This window comes from Athene noctua, chromosome 14, assembly GCF_965140245.1.
Source record: "Athene noctua chromosome 14, bAthNoc1.hap1.1, whole genome shotgun sequence".
In the NCBI taxonomy this organism is placed as follows: Eukaryota; Metazoa; Chordata; class Aves; order Strigiformes; family Strigidae; genus Athene; species Athene noctua.
Genome location: NC_134050.1, coordinates 10,402,528 through 10,417,176, shown reverse-complemented (window position 1 = coordinate 10,417,176; position 14,649 = coordinate 10,402,528). Strand labels below are relative to the sequence as shown.

The 14,649-nt window shown below is 61.2% G+C and overlaps 4 protein-coding genes across 4 annotated transcripts in view; 1 reads left to right on the top strand and 3 right to left on the bottom strand.

The window, feature by feature from the left end:
* The window catches only part of KDM2A (lysine demethylase 2A), a 52,518-nt gene extending 49,935 nt beyond the window's left edge, over positions 1-2,583 (bottom strand). The window contains exons 1-3 of the mRNA XM_074918556.1: positions 2,514-2,583; positions 2,039-2,066; positions 373-477 (exon numbers count right to left, since the gene is read on the bottom strand). Coding sequence (XP_074774657.1) covers positions 373-477; positions 2,039-2,066; positions 2,514-2,533 — 153 coding nt within the window. The 5' untranslated portion in view covers positions 2,534-2,583. The remainder of the gene's footprint in view (positions 1-372; positions 478-2,038; positions 2,067-2,513) is intronic.
* Positions 2,584-3,956: 1,373 nt separating this feature from the next.
* On the bottom strand, positions 3,957-5,823 carry RHOD (ras homolog family member D). The gene is made up of 5 exons (XM_074918569.1): positions 5,695-5,823; positions 4,968-5,055; positions 4,539-4,648; positions 4,269-4,409; positions 3,957-4,181 (listed from the first exon to the last, which is right to left on the bottom strand). Exons 1-5 carry the CDS (start codon positions 5,821-5,823, stop codon positions 4,020-4,022), a joined length of 630 nt encoding a protein of 209 aa, XP_074774670.1. The 3' UTR covers positions 3,957-4,019.
* Positions 5,824-7,470: 1,647 nt separating this feature from the next.
* On the top strand, positions 7,471-8,833 carry LOC141966147 (mas-related G-protein coupled receptor member H-like). Its single transcript, XM_074918565.1, has 2 exons — positions 7,471-7,538; positions 7,890-8,833. Exon 2 carries the CDS (start codon positions 7,916-7,918, stop codon positions 8,831-8,833), a length of 918 nt encoding a protein of 305 aa, XP_074774666.1. The 5' UTR covers positions 7,471-7,538; positions 7,890-7,915.
* Positions 8,834-11,051: 2,218 nt separating this feature from the next.
* LOC141966146 (mas-related G-protein coupled receptor member H-like) lies at positions 11,052-13,366 on the bottom strand. The gene is made up of 2 exons (XM_074918564.1): positions 12,888-13,366; positions 11,052-12,553 (listed from the first exon to the last, which is right to left on the bottom strand). The coding sequence occupies exon 2, from the start codon at positions 12,517-12,519 to the stop codon at positions 11,575-11,577; it is 945 nt and encodes a 314-aa protein (XP_074774665.1). The 5' UTR covers positions 12,520-12,553; positions 12,888-13,366; the 3' UTR covers positions 11,052-11,574.
* Positions 13,367-14,649: the final 1,283 nt, after the last annotated feature.

The following is a 14,649-nucleotide window of genomic DNA, read 5'->3' as shown; positions in this document are numbered from 1 at the left end:
CAGTATTTCAGCTTCTCTGCTTGTTATAAACACATGGAGAAAACCTGCCGTGCCAGAAACTACACCAACACTCATTTCATATTTCTGTCCAGCAGCTTTGCAAAGCGTCTTATCCAGACCAAGCCGCCAACCCTTCCCTCCTCCAGAGTTCAGTAGCCAAGCACCCTTCATTAGGACAAACTTTGTGACACGCACAGGACCCACGAAGCCATCTAACCCTCCGCCAGCTGAGCTAATACCTCCAGGCAGGCTGCAGCGATGCACCACAACACTTTTTGCGGTTGTTTAAACCTGTTGCCAGTAAAAGCCTTTTATTTCTTCAGTTGCAACAGAACCAGGAAGAGAATCTGATTCTTTAGGGCCAATACTGACCAGTCTTTGGCTGTAACGGATCCTTTCTTCCTCAGGCTCCATCTCCGACTCTTCTGAAGAGAGCGAGAAGGACACTCCAGGACTGCTGTCTTCCTCCTCTTCCTCCTTTGAAGTCAGAGGGAAAGAGTGAAGCAGGGCACACAGACACAAGGCACCTACATCCCTCATTTCTTTGCTGATTCTGAAGCTGGTTCCATGCCACTGTGCAGGGCTAAGTGAACACAGTGGATGAGCCCAGCTCAACTTTTAATGTTCCCATTCTAACTTTAGGCATGACCTAGAGTAAATGACTTTATCAGCTGTTCTGTAACATGACATGAGCTGCAGGTCTCAGATCAGGAAAAGATTTCCACTCCATACTCCGACCAGCACAAATGGCAGCTTGGTTGGCCCACACTGGGATATGAAACAGGCAAGCTGCTGTCAAACACTCGATGGCAATCGGGGAGCTGCCTGGTATCCCCAGAGTACAAGATTACGCATTAGAGAACCAACTCCTCCAAGCAACATGATTGCCGTCCTCTGAATATCCTGTACTATAGCACTTGGGAGAAGCTACACGGGTACAGAACATCTCCCATGAACGGAGAAGGTGCATAGCATCTTTCCTACGTACAGCACTTGAGCACAGCTGCAGGTAGGGGACTAACTCCTGTCTTGAGAAGACCTAAGTGCTCAGATCTCAAAATCTGCCACCTTGTGACACCACACAATAATATGGGAAAACCTCCCAAAGGTGTCAGATGGCACCTAAACTTTTTTTTTTTTTCCAAAGGAACAGAAAGAAACCAAAGCTTGGCTATACTGCAGCTCTTAATCCCCATGACTATGGTTACGCCAGACCTTCAGGGAAGGGATCTGCCACCCCGTGTGGTCTTACGGAAACGCTACCATAGCGTGGAGAGAAATTGTCTCATCCTGCTCTTCCCCGACCCTCCGAGCACGGTTTGACAGCAGAGCGTTCCAAGTCCCGCTAGCATCTCCCCCATCCCTGCCGCCCGTACCGCTCAGGACCCGGCTTTCCCTCTCAGCTAAGGCGGCCTCGGCAGTTTCCTTACACTTACTAAACTCTGTTTATAAACACCCGGACAACCGGAGTGCAACACATCAGCCAAGCCAGCCCGCCCGCAACACCCGCTACCACAACACGGGGCAAACCCCCAGCCCGGCGCGGCTCCACCGGTCGCCGGTCCCATCCCACCCCCGCCGTGGAGGCCCGGCCTGGGCCGGCCCCGCTGCTCACCGCCCCCCCCCGCCCCCCCTACCTCGCCGGGGCAGGAGGGCGGCAGCCCCGGCCCTGCCGAACAAAGCGGTGCGGGGGAAGCCCTGGGACGGCCGCTGAGGACGTCAGTCCCCGGGGAGCTGTCAGCCAGCACTCTCCAGCCCCGGGAGCCCACCCCTCCCGCCACCGGCCCCTGCCCACCAACTTCCCGACCCGGCCTCCCGGGGGCCGCAAGGAAGGGGAGACCCGCCCGCACCCTCCCGGCCGGGGCAGCGGCCCCGCCGCCTCCCGTAGCGCGACCCGGCGGAGGAGGCGACCGGCGCCCGCCGCCCGGCCCCTCTCCGGGGACTCGCGGAAACTTAAGGGTCGGCCGGGGGCGGCGGGTCGGCGCCGGACCCCCCCCTCCTCCCTCCCCTGCTCCGCCGCCCCCAGCGAGTGGCTCACCAGGTCTCTCCTGCGCCTTTGTCCTCTTCTAAGCGGCGAGACAGGGAGAAACAGAAGAGGCGGAGGAGGAACCCCCGGGTCAGGCAGCGATCGCGCCCCGGGCCCGGGCCCGGCCCGCCAGCCGCGCCGCCCCGCGCCCCCCCCCGGTCCCGTCGCCCGCCCTCCCCCCGCCACCCCCGCCGCGGCGAGCAGGCGCTGACAGCCCCGCCGGCCGCCCCGGGCCGCTGCCCGCTCCCGCGGGCCCCGCTCCCCGGCCCGGCGCCGCGTCCGCCCGGCGCCGCGTCCCCCCGCCGCCGCCACCGCCGCTGCGCCCCGCCGCACCCCCCCCTCGCTCCCGGTTCCCCCCCCCCCCCTACTTCCTCCCCGCCCCGCCGGGTGCCGGGCCGCCGCCGGCCTCACCACCCGCCACGCCATGCCCCAGCACCGCCACCCCGCCGCCGCCGCCCCCCGGCCGGGACGCGGTTCCCCTCCTCACATAGGAGCCGCCGCCGCCATTTTGAACCCGTCAGAGTCTCACATACACACTGACTCGGCCGCCGCACTGCGCCTGCGCCGCCCGCAACCTCCCCTGACCCCCCCCGCCGCCTCCCCCGCCGCTCGCCGCGCGCATGCGCCGCCCCCCCCTCCCTTCCCTCCCCGCGCCCGACCCGCTCCGGCGGCGGGGCGCGCGCACGCACCCCAACGGCCCCGCCCCTCGCCGGGGCGGGAGCGAGCGCGCACGCGCGGCCCGGGGATTGGCTCCTCCTTCCGCCAGCCCCGCCCCCCGCGGGCCCGCCCCCGCCGCGCATGCTCCGATGGGGGGAAGGGGGGGGCAGCGGGAGTCCCGGAGGGGCGGGGGGGGGGGGCGCCGCGGGGCTGCCCGCACTGCCCGTCCCCGCCGGGACACGTGTGTCCGCACAGGCGTCACACACCTGTGCACGCCCGCGTCACGCGGGTGGGGGGGACACACACGTGCGCGGGGGGGCGCGTATAGACCAGCGCATGGACACCCACCCCGCTGTACCGCTGACAGCTGCCTGCGGGAACGTGCGTGTCCTGCGTGCGGGTAAACACGGACGGCGGGGTGTGCGCAACCCGGACACGCGCACAGGCACAGCTAGGTACGGGCAGCACCCACGTGTACACACCTGTATACACAGCACACACGTGTACACACCCGTATACACACAGCACCCATCCATACACACCTATATACTCACAGCACCCACACATACACACCTATATACAGGCAGCACCCACACATACACACCTATATACTCACAGCACCCATCCATACACACCTATATACAGGCAGCACCCACACATACACACCTATATACAGGCAGCACCCACACATACACACCTATGTACTCACAGCACCCACATAAGTACACCCATATACACACAGCACCCTCGCATACACACCCATATACTCACAGCACCCACATACGTACACCCATATACACACACCACGCACGCATACACCCATATACATACATACACATGCCCCAGCCAAAAAGGGGTGTGTGGGGGGGTTGTTCCTGGGGGCTGCAGATCCGTGGCAGAGCCCCGTCTCCCGCCGCTGTGCCGCTGCCCGCAGAGACCGTGCCACGCTGGTGTGTGTTGAGATTTAATGGTCAAAATTCACCAAAATCACCCCGTGTCACCTCTCCCTCGCTGGCCTGCCAGCAGGAAGGGGAACACCCCCCCACCCCCCCCCTTCCCCATTAAAATCAGTTCTCTGCTGCCAGACCCCCTCTGCCCGCAGCACTCGGTTCAGGCAGGCGGGCAGAGGGTGCTCGGATGCTGGGGTCTGTGGTGGGACTGTTTCTTCGTCCCCGGCGGGGTGCTATCCTGCTGGCACCCCACGGTGACCGGCAGCACCGTCCCCCAGAGCTGAGGGGGGGACACAGGAGTGTGGCGGCGGTGGCAGAGGTCTGGCAGCAGCTGGGTTCTGAGGCGCTGTCCCGATGTGGGGGCGCAGCAGCGGGCCCCAGGGGGCTCAGCAGAGCACGCAGCACCCCCGGCGTCGCTTCCGGCGCTGGCGCCGATGGGCAGCGCTGAGGGCAGCACGGCAGGCCTCCACGAAGATGTTCCTGATGTTCTCCTGGTACTTGGCCGAGCACTCCAAGTAGGACACGGCATGGATCTGCCGGGCCATGGCCTCCCCCTGCGGGGAGCTGTGGGGTCAGAAGCCCCCCTCGGGGGGACTCCAGCCTTTTGGGGGGGTGTTGGGGGGACAGGGGCTGACACTTGCCTGCTGGTAGGAGATGGGGTCCTGACGTGCCTGCTGCAGCTTGAGCAGCACGCACTGGTCCTGCCGCAGGTCGGTTTTGCAGCCCACCAGCAGCACCGGGATGCCCTTGCAGAAGTGGTTCACCTCCGGGTACCACTGTGGGGGGTCACACATGTCACCCAGGGGACAGGGACATGGGCAGCAGCTCTGGCTTCACCGCACTTCCCACGGGGAGGACGCGCAGGGCAGGGACACCCCCCCCCCCCTTTTCGGGGGCTGCGTTACCTTTGTTAGGATGTTGTCATAGCTGGGGTGGTTGGTGACGTCAAAGCAGATGAGGACGACGTTTGTTTCTGAGTAGGACAGTGGGCGAAGCCTGTCGTAGTCTTCTTGTCCTACCAGGTGTAGAAACAGACCATTACACACCAGTTTCCTAGTGGACTGGGTCCCCATCCCCGTCCCCCCCAGCCTGGGACCACGCCTGTCCCTCCAGGCTGCGGACACTGTGGGGTTCTGGGGACAGAAAGGCAGCACTGCTCAGAGTGACAACCTTGAGGACCAGTGGCTGCTGGCTGTGGGTTAACCTCCCATCTCCCACGGTCAGTGCAGGGGACACTCCCCCAAGGCATCACCCACGGGTGTAGGACACCCCGTAACCCACGGGCCGGGGGTGAGGGGGGCACGACTGCCTGCCCTGTCCCCTCCTGGTCTCACCTGCTGTGTCCCAGAGGTGGATCGTCATGAGTTTGCTGCCAACGTGGACAGAGGCCGTGTACTTCTCAAACACAGTGGGGACATAGACCTGGCCGGGGACAAGGGGGTGCATGAGACAGGCCCTGCCTGCCCAAGGGCAGCGGCGGGGGGGATCCCCGCGGGGGGGTGTGTGCAGGACAGGGCACAGGGAGGTACAAGGGAGGAAATGATGGTGCCTCCCTGGGGCAGGTGAGGTGGGGACTCTCCTTGTCCCCCTCAGTCCCAGGACAGTGGCCCCCTCAGCCCAGGGCAGCACTGAGCCTCAGGCGGGTGGGATGCCTGGGAGAGAGGTGTTGGGGTCTCCATGGTTTGCCCCCCCTCCCTGCACCTCCCAGGTCCTGTAAGTGCCCTCGCTGCGGGACAAACCCCACTCCCCATCCTGTGACACCCCCAGGTAAGGCAGAGGTGCCCGCCCACCGAGGGGGGACCACCCCAGACTTCCTCAGCCCCAGGCTGGGCCACCCCCTGCCCCAGCACCCCCCTGGCCCCACGTTCTACTACAAATGTCCCCGCTGCCACCACCGTGCCAGTCCCGTCCCGCGTCCGCCGCCCTTTGCCCGCGCCGCCGTTCCTGGGAGCCTCCCCCAGCCGCAGCAGATCTGCGTGGGGAGCCCCTCGGGGACGGGTGACCCCGCTCATGACGTGGTCCCACTAGGGTTGATGTCCCAGGGGACAGGGAGACCGGTACCTTGGGGAAATCCCCGTTGGCAAAGGCCATCAGCAGAGACGTCTTCCCGCAGCCCCCGTCCCCCACCACGACAGCCTTGACCTCGGCCTCGGGGGGTCTCGGGTTCTGCCCCCCGCGCTCCTGCTGCATGGGGGCGGCCAGTGGGGCCACGGAGCCTGCCCGGCCTCGGCGGGGACAGGGACAGGGTGGCAGGAGGCACCAGCCTGGCCCAGGGTGCGGCCCCCACCCTCCCACTGGGCCCGCCCGTGGCGCCGCTCGGGGCTGGGGCCATGGCGGTGGCTGGGGCGGCGCTGGCAGGGTGCTCACACGCGGGCGGGTGTCCTTGCACGCTCACAGCACCTTGCACATGTGTGGGAGCAGCTCCCTCTGCGTGCCAGGACCCTTCTGCAAGCGGGTCCTGCTGACCACGGGGCACACGCTGCTCACTTCTACCTCCCGCCTGAGTGTGCAATGCTCCTTTTCACACCTGCATGCGCAGCTCCCTCTTGCACACACACACACACACACACACACACACATGACACCATCCCACGTGTGCAACTCCTTCACACACACGCACCTGCTCGCACGCCCGGCTCCTCCTCGCACGCCTCCACGTAGGTTCTCTTGCACACGTACGTGCACACCTGTGCTTGCACGGCTCCCCCTCGCACGCTGGCAGCTCCCTCCAACACGCATCCGCCTGCTCCCACGCTTGTGTGTGCAAACACACACGTGTGCCCCCTGACCGCTGAGTGCCTGCTGCAGGTGGGGGCCCTCTGCGACGCCCCAGCGCACCACCCCACCACCACCCCCCCGCCTCCCCCCCCCGAACCCGGGTTTTATTGCCCTGAGCATCCACAGGAGGCAAAGTCCAGGGTGGAGGGAGGTGCGGGGAGGGGTGACTCACAGCTCCGGCTCCCCCCTCCCCTGCCAGTGCCACCCCTTCCGTCACACCAGGTGATGTGCTGTGCCCAGCCCTGCCCGGCCGTGCCGTGCTGTGCCGTGCCATGCTAAGAAACTTTGTCCCTGGCACCCGGCCCAGCAGGACATGGCTGGTGTGGGCAGCCCCATCTCTTTTACCAGCGACCCCAGCACGCTGGATGCGCTCCAACACTCCGCTTTTCTTGGGGATGTGTGATCCCCGGTGGGGGTGAATGGGTGCTTCTGGTATAGGGGTGGAGGGAGCGATGGGGGGGATCATGTGTGCCATTCCCTCTCAGCCCTACCGCTGGCTCATCACCAGCTCTCCTGCCGCCAGCCCCCCCCCCCGGATCCCTCAGTGGGTACCAGCTGCTCCGGGAGTACACTGCAGCCCCCAGACCAGCCGGGGCAAGTCTGAACCAATGGCTCAAACACCAAATTCCCACCCAGGCCTGATGCACAACCAAGATGGAGGAGAGACAGCAGTAATTCACATGCCAGGAGACTGGAAAGTGAATACACACAGTAATGAAGAATCTCAGAAGGATGCCAGCATCAGGGCAGGGTGGTGGGAGGAGACTGGAGCACAGTAAAACAATTAGGCAGGTGGTAATTACCAGTCTAATGAGATATCTGGTTGAATCCTAAAAGCATCAAGATACTTTCACAGCAAGATGTAGCTGCTGCAGTATTCATCCTCTGGGGCATTCTCTTGGACAAAACATTTCCTTTCCCACAAGACCAACAGAAATTTGATGGGAGAAGAGGCTTGGTGATGCAGCCTGTGTTTCTGAAACTGCCCAGCACTCTCTTGGCCACCTGACCCATGATCTTGCAGAAACGCCCCAAAGAGCAGCTTTATTTGGAGATGAGATGGGCTGCTCGGAGCTTCTGAGGATGTGAAGACCCCAGTTCTCCTCATCTGAGAAGATCGTGGCAAGGTGAGCTGGAGGGAGGGAGCATGCTCCACTCAGACGTGTGGGCAGGTTGGCCCCAGGCTGCTGCCTGGAAAGGTAGGGAGTCGGGACTGGAGCCCAGCCCGGGTTGCTGATCGCATCTCCCCAGAGCTCCCCACAGCCCCTCTCACTGCTCCCACATGCAACCCACCTCGGGACATCTGGAGCTCCTCCAGCCTCTCCAACCATCCCCCAGCACATCACTGGGAAGGCAGCCACCTCCCCAGCCCCCCGGTCACCCCCTTGTCCCCAGTCCTGCTGTGCCACATCACCAGGACCCCTCTCCCTGACACATCCTTTGGGGTCCCACTAACGCCCCGTCTGCTCTGACTGCAGCTGGGCACCACGTCCCACCCCCCACCATGGAGCTGAACCAGACATCCCCACCTCCCACATCACCTGTGCTGGAGACAGATGGAGAAGACTTGTGTGGGATAGACGTCACCGACGTGGCTATAGACACTGTCACACTGCTCATCTGCCTCTGTGGGCTGGTGGGGAACGGGGCCGTCCTCTGGCTCCTTGGCTTCCGCATCCGCAGGAACCCCATCACTGTCTATGTCCTCAACCTGGCTGTTGCTGACTCTACCTTCCTCCTCTTCATGATCGCCTCAGCCCTCCTCTACATGATCTACAACATCTCCTGCTCTACTACTGTGTCCTTGACATACCTGAGGTCGCTTTTCCTGCTCTCACTGTTCTCCTACAACATGGGCTTGTACCTCCTGACGACCATCAGCATTGAGAGGTGTGTGTCCGTCCTCTGTCCGCTCTGGTACCGCTGCCAACGCCCCCAGCATTTGTCAGCTGTGATGTGCACCCTGCTCTGGGCCCTCTCCATCATTGTCATTGCTGCAGTGACTTCTCTGTGCCTGTCGCAGGATCACGAGCACTGCCGGATAGGTCTCATCTCCATGTATGTCCTCAACTTCCTTATTTTTGCCCCACCCATGGTCATTTCCAATGTGATCCTGTTCATTAAGGTCCTGTGTGGCTCCCAGCGACGTCAACCCAAGAGGCTCTACATAGTTATCTTGCTCACCGTCCTCTTCTTTCTCATCTTTGGGATTGCTGTCAGCATCAGGAATTTCCTGCAGCAGTTTGGCTACATCGTTTTGTCCCCCCAGGTTGTTTTTCTGCTCGCCTGCATCAACAGCAGCATCAACCCCTTCATCTATTTCTTGGTGGGGAGCTGGCGGAGGCACTGCTCCTTGGTGTCCCCCCAGGTTGCCTTCCAGAGGGTCTTCGAAGAGACAAGGGTCACCACGATCTCTACCTAAGACGCCACTGTGGTCTCACTGCCCACCCTGGCTTCATGCTCAGCTGCCCACCCTTGCTCCCAGCCAGGCCTGCAGGTCACCTTCCTGCAGCTGTATGTGGGGATGCATCCCATCTCTTATGCCATCCCATCCCATCCTGATCCCATCTTGTCCCCATCCCACCCCCATCCCCATCCTATCCTCATCCTATCTCTATCCCCACCTCCATCCCCACCTCATCCCCATGCATCCACATCCTATCCTCATCCCCACCCCATTTTCCTCCTACCCCTCTCCCTATTTCCATCTCATCCCCATCCCCATCTTCATCCCATCCCACCCCATTCCCATCCCCATCTCCATCCGATTCCCATCCTCATCCCACCACATTCTCATCCCATCTTGATTCCATCTCCATCTGATCCCCATCCCATTTCCATCCCCATTCCATCTTCCTCCTATCCCCTTCCCCATACTCATCCTACCCCATTCCCGTCCTCATCTCCATGCAATCCTCATCCTTATCCCACCCCATTCCCATCCCATCCTTATCCCACCCCATCCCTATCTCCATCTCCATCCCATCCCATCCCATCCCATCCCATCCCATCCCATCCCATCCCATCCCCATCCTCACCCCATCCCCATCCCATCCCCATGCTCATCCCACCCCATTCCCGGTCCCCTCCCCGCCCTCTCCCCGTTCCGCTCCCTCCCGGCCGGGCTGTCTCTCCCCGCTTCCCCGCGCGTCCCGCCGGGCTTTGCTGCCCTCCAGCGAGGGCAGAGGAGATGAGAGGCCTCCGCAAACCCTCCCGGGGCCCGCCTGCCCCTGGGGAAGCTGCTCTCTGGGGCTCGGGCCGGGGGCTCCGGCGGACGGTGCCCGACAGTCCCGCTCCTGCCCCCCCGGTTCGCTGCGCTGCCCGGCCCCGGCCCCGCTCCTCCCGCCCCAATAAACGCCGCTGGCTCCATCCGCCGCCTCTTCTTCCTCTGCGGTCCCTCGCGGGGGCGGGGAGGGGCGGTCGCAGGGGTTTGGGACACCGGGGGGGAAGCTCTGAGGAGTGGGGGGTATCCCCGAGAAACAGCCCCCCCTAAACCTTATGGGGCGGTTTGGGGTGAGCAGCCCGTAGGGAGGAACTGGAGCCTCAGGTGTGGGGCTGGCCTGGGGGTGGGAGGGGTGGGGGCTGCATGGGGGGTGTGGGACGTGGTGGAGCTGGTGGGACATGGTGGAGCTGGTGGGAAGGTGTGGGACATGGTGGGGTGCTGTGGGATGTGGTGGGGTGCTGTGGGATGTGATGGGGCTGGTGTGGGATATGGTGGGGCTGGTGGGACATGGTGGGGCTGGTGGGGTGGTGTGGGACGTGGTGGAGTGGTGTGGGACGTGGTGGAGCTTGTGGGGTGGTGTGGGACGTGGTGGGGTGGTGTGGGACGTGGTGGGGTGGTGGGCCTTACCAGGGGGTGCAGGAGGGGGTGGGGGTCCACACTCCTCAGGACAGGAGGAGCACCAGCCCTGGTGTGACAGCGGTGTGGTGCAGAGGAGGCTGCATCTCGCAGCTCGCCATGTCCCCAGGGCAGCCTGAGGATGGGCGATGGCCCTTCCTCCTCCTCCTCCTCCTCCGCCGTGGCGCTGGGCGAAACGATGGCGTTTGGTCAGGAGCCATCTGACACGCGGCTGCCGGCTCTGGCACCGGCGTTCTGCACACCCACAGCTCTCCCCACCGCAGTGAGCGGAGACTTTGCCACCGGCTCAGACCTTGGCAAAGCTGTACCAAGCGATGCCCTGTGGAGCCCGTGGTGGCCAACAGATGTGGCACCCTGCTCCTGGAAGGTGGTGGCCAGACTGGGGGCCATGAACTCCCCCTCTCCTTGCTGCTGCAGCGTCCTGGCCTGCTGAAGAAGGAGAAATGCTCCAGCCTGCCGGAGTCAGGGGAGAGGAAGAATTTCAGAAGGAAAACAAGAGTCCTTTTCACTTAGACCAAGCTTACAAAATTAAATAAAAAATATTTGAGGAGATACTTGCTGTGACTCTAATAAACTAGTCTGGGGCACTGTCGTACCCCTGCGTCCCTCCTGCCTGCACTGGGAGTGCTGGTGCAGTCCCAGCTGCGAGCAGTCAGAATCATTTTTTCTCTGGTGAGCACAAGCTGTCACATCCCCCCTCCCTCCACGCGCCACCTCGGCCGGCAGCAGGACCCAGACAAAGGCAGCAAGCACTGGCACACGGACTGGAGGCAGCTCAGGGTGCACGATGCTGTTTATTAATATCAGGCAGCAGTGAGGTACAGGAACCAGGTACCAGCGGGAGGGGAGGGTGGCGGGGCCTTGGCAGAGTCTGGTGGGGTGCAGTGGTCCCCCCCCAGTGCCATTACAGGGGAGCAGAGCTCAGAGAGGCTGTGCAGGATGGGGAGAGGGATTTAGGACACTGAATGGGTTTTACTCCCACTCTGTAGATGAGTCAGAGTATCCCAAAGGCAACGCTCATCCCAAAAAGCAGGGGATTTGGGGGAGCATGGAGGGGACCAGTGCCCTGGGATGTGGGGTGGGCTGACAGGGAGGAGGAAAGTTGTGCTCCAACACACTCCCCGCAGAGCATCCCTCCCCACATCGACCTTAGCGATGCCCCTGCTCTCCTCTCCTGCAGGGGACAGAATTACACCACGAGAGGGTGACGTCGGGGGAAATACTGCAGACATTTATTAATCTGGTTACTCAAGGAAACCCTCAGCCACTGTCCCGGGGGCCTTAAGCAGAGTGGTGGAAAGGTTTCAACAGGCTGGGGCCAGCGTGTCCATTGTAGTATCATTGCTGCATGTTGTGTTGTCTTCTGGCTCCTCAAAGACCCTCCGGAAGGCAACCTGGGGGGACACCAAGGAGCAGTGCCTCCAGCAGCTCCCCACCAAGAAGTAGATGAAAGGGTTGGTGCTGCTGTTGATGCAGGCGAGCAGGAAAACAACCTGGGAGGGCACAACACTGTAGCCAAACTGCTGCAGGAAATTCCAGATGCTGAGAGGAAGAGCAAAGAGGAGGAAGAAGAGGACGGAGAGGAAGATAACGATGTAGATCCTCTTGGGTTGGTGCTGCTGGGAGCCACACTGGGCCTTAATGAAGACGATTGTGCTGGAAATGACCATGGGTGGGGCAAAAATAAGGAAGTTGAGGCCATACATGGAGATAAGAGCTATCTGGCAGTGATGGTGCTCCTGCGACAGGCACAGAGAAGTCACTGCAGCGATGACAGCGATGGAGAGGGCCCAGAGCAGGGCGCACACGACGGCTGACAAGTGATGGGGGCGGTGGATGCTGGAGCAGAGGATGGACACACACCTCTCGATGCTGATGGCCGTCAGGAGGTACAAGCCCATGTTGTAGGAGAAGAGTGAGAGCAGGAAAAGCGACCTCAGGTATGTCAAGGACACAGTGATAGAGCAGGAGATGTTGTAGATCATGTAGAGGAGGGCTGAGGCAACCATGAAGAGGAGGAAGGTGAAGTCGGCGACGGCCAGGTTGAGGATGTAAATAGTGATGGGCATCCTGCGGATGCGGAAGCCGAGGAGCCAGAGGACGGCCCCGTTCCCCACCAGCCCACAGAGGCAGATGAGCAGTGTGACAGTGTCTACGGCCATGTCAGAGACGTCTATCCCGCACAAGTCTTCTCCATCGGTGGTCAGTGTGGGTAGTGCGGGAGGTGGGGACATGTGGCTCACCTCCATGGACGCTGGGCAGGTGGTGGGACGTTGTCCCTGGCTGTGGTCAGAGGGGATGGGGAATTAGTGGCTTGGAGAGGTCGAGGCTGAGCTGTGTGGCCCTTCGCCAGCTCCCTGCGCTGGGAAGGCACCAGTGGAGGGCAAGCAGGACATGGGGGAGGGCAGTGGTGGACATTCTGGGGTGGGAGAGGGAGATGGGAAGGAAGGGAGAGGGACATGCACCAGGAGATGCAGAAAGCAAGTGTAGGGCAGCAAGGAGAGAACCTGGAGAGACTGCTGCCCATCACCCGGAGAGGCGGGAGGAATGCAGCCGCTGGCAGTGGATGCTGGAGGAAAGGAAGGTGGGGTGGGGATGAAGGAAAACCGCACTTAACTGTTAACTTTGGTGAAGCAGCAGGCAAGGGCTCTCTTTCCAGCTGGGCTCAGGCAGATCAGTGTCAGTGTCTTGGCATCTCACGCTCCTTTTGGATCCATCCCCTGAAGCGGATCTTCCCAGGACAGCTGCATGAAGAAGAAAGTGCCCTGGTCACCAGGAGGTCCCCTCTCTCGTCCCACTGGCTCCTCTTGTAGCCCTGTCCCTGGTGAGCCCCTCGGCAGCACACCCCACACCCCCAGATGCAGTGGGGTCGCAGGAGAGTCGGGAATGGTTTTGTAACTGCGGCTACGTCAGAGCTCCGCTTCCTTGTTTTTATTTATCTTGCTTTCTTTTTAGCCACAAAGGAAGTGGCTTTTGCCAGAAGCACCGCAAGCAGAATTTTGTGAATGGCTCTTCTTTTACTCCTGATTAGAAACACCCCTCCCTGAATTACGACCTGTTCGCTCACTGCTTTCCCTCTCCTGGCAGTTTTCTGCCATTCTCCATTCTACTCTGTCTGTCTCAGGGCTCCCAGGACCCCAGCACCCCCGAGGGGGCATCACCCCTCCAGCAGCAGAGCATGATGCCGGCGGTGCTGGTGGTGCTGGCAGCACTGGTGGGGCAGCCAGGTGCTTCTCAGAAGTGACTCCCCTTCTGGGAAGAGCACAGAGATCATTGCCAAAACCTCCCCTGGGCCCAAGGGCACATACCTTCAGACTGGAGCCAAGAATTAACATTTCCCAGGCTGATGCAGGCTTTGACAGCCCAGTCGCAGGACAGAAAACAGTTGTTTTCAGCCAGGTTACCACCATACTCGCACTTATAGCCCAGATTAATTATCGCTTAACACCCCTTAGTAATGCAATGAAAGCTATTAGAGACCAGGTTTTGGGGTGCTGTGTTCCTCCTCCCAGCTCTTCACCAGTGACACATCTTCCTCCTCAGTCTTGGGAGCGCTTGTGGTTGTTTTTACATAATCCCATGCCTTTGGTAGCCCACACACCTTGGGCTGCAGCTCCTGAGCTCAGCTTGGATGTTGTTAAACCCACCCGTGGCTCATGGCTCCTGCTCAGGGCTGAGCAGAGCACCTCCTTGGAGGCACTTCGCCCCATGACCGGTCTGGCCCCACCATCCCACCGAGCAGGTCTAAGGGGACCCCAAACTCCTCACAGCCCTGCACAGCCTGCAAAGGGCTTAATGTTAAAGCCAGTGAGTTTTTTGCAATTAACATCATCGTTGTGATGATTACAATGGCAGAGCTTCTCCGGAGGGACACACTGTCCCAAGGAGCACCCTGCCTCTCCCACACGATGGTGCCTTTGCAATTGGGAGGCATTTCTGGCTTCTCTCCCGGCTACCTGGCTGACTACCTGGTTCTTTGCTGCAGCAGCCTTTGGCTGCTCTAAAATATACTGCGAATACTTAACATTGATTCCCAAAGACACTGGAATTATCCCGGTAACAATTCCAGTTTCAGGATTTTCAGTAAGGGCAGAGTTGTTTCCAAGGGTTTCATATCCAGGATGCTTCATATCAAAGTCCCTTCCTTCAGCAGGGACTGTATTATGAAAACAGACCCTATCACCTGTGTTTTATGTGAGAATTGGGACCAAGTTCATGGGTAGAGCTCGTCACTGAGCCACGAGCCCTGGGGATGCTGGTGGGAGCTGCAGGATCCTCCCCACTCCCTTCTCCTTCCCCCCGCTAAATTCATCAGCCACATCCCAGCTCCCTGAAGTCAGGCAAAACCACCGTGGTGGCCGCGTTAGCCCTCGACAGGG

What these genes read in the sequence shown, in the direction of transcription:
- LOC141966146 (XM_074918564.1), bottom strand. Translation starts at nt 12,519, where the DNA reads ATGGAGGTGAGCCACATGTCCCCACCTCCCGCACTACCCACACTGACC.
- RHOD (XM_074918569.1), bottom strand. Translation starts at nt 5,823, where the DNA reads ATGCAGCAGGAGCGCGGGGGGCAGAACCCGAGACCCCCCGAGGCCGAG. An exon ending in CCAACGGGGATTTCCCCAAG is followed by an intron (nt 5,056 to 5,694) that starts GTACCGGTCTCC and finishes GTCCCCGGCCAG; the next exon opens with GTCTATGTCCCCACTGTGTT. An exon ending in CCACCTCTGGGACACAGCAG is followed by an intron (nt 4,649 to 4,967) that starts GTGAGACCAGGA and finishes TACACCTGGTAG; the next exon opens with GACAAGAAGACTACGACAGG.
- LOC141966147 (XM_074918565.1), top strand. Translation starts at nt 7,916, where the DNA reads ATGGAGCTGAACCAGACATCCCCACCTCCCACATCACCTGTGCTGGAG.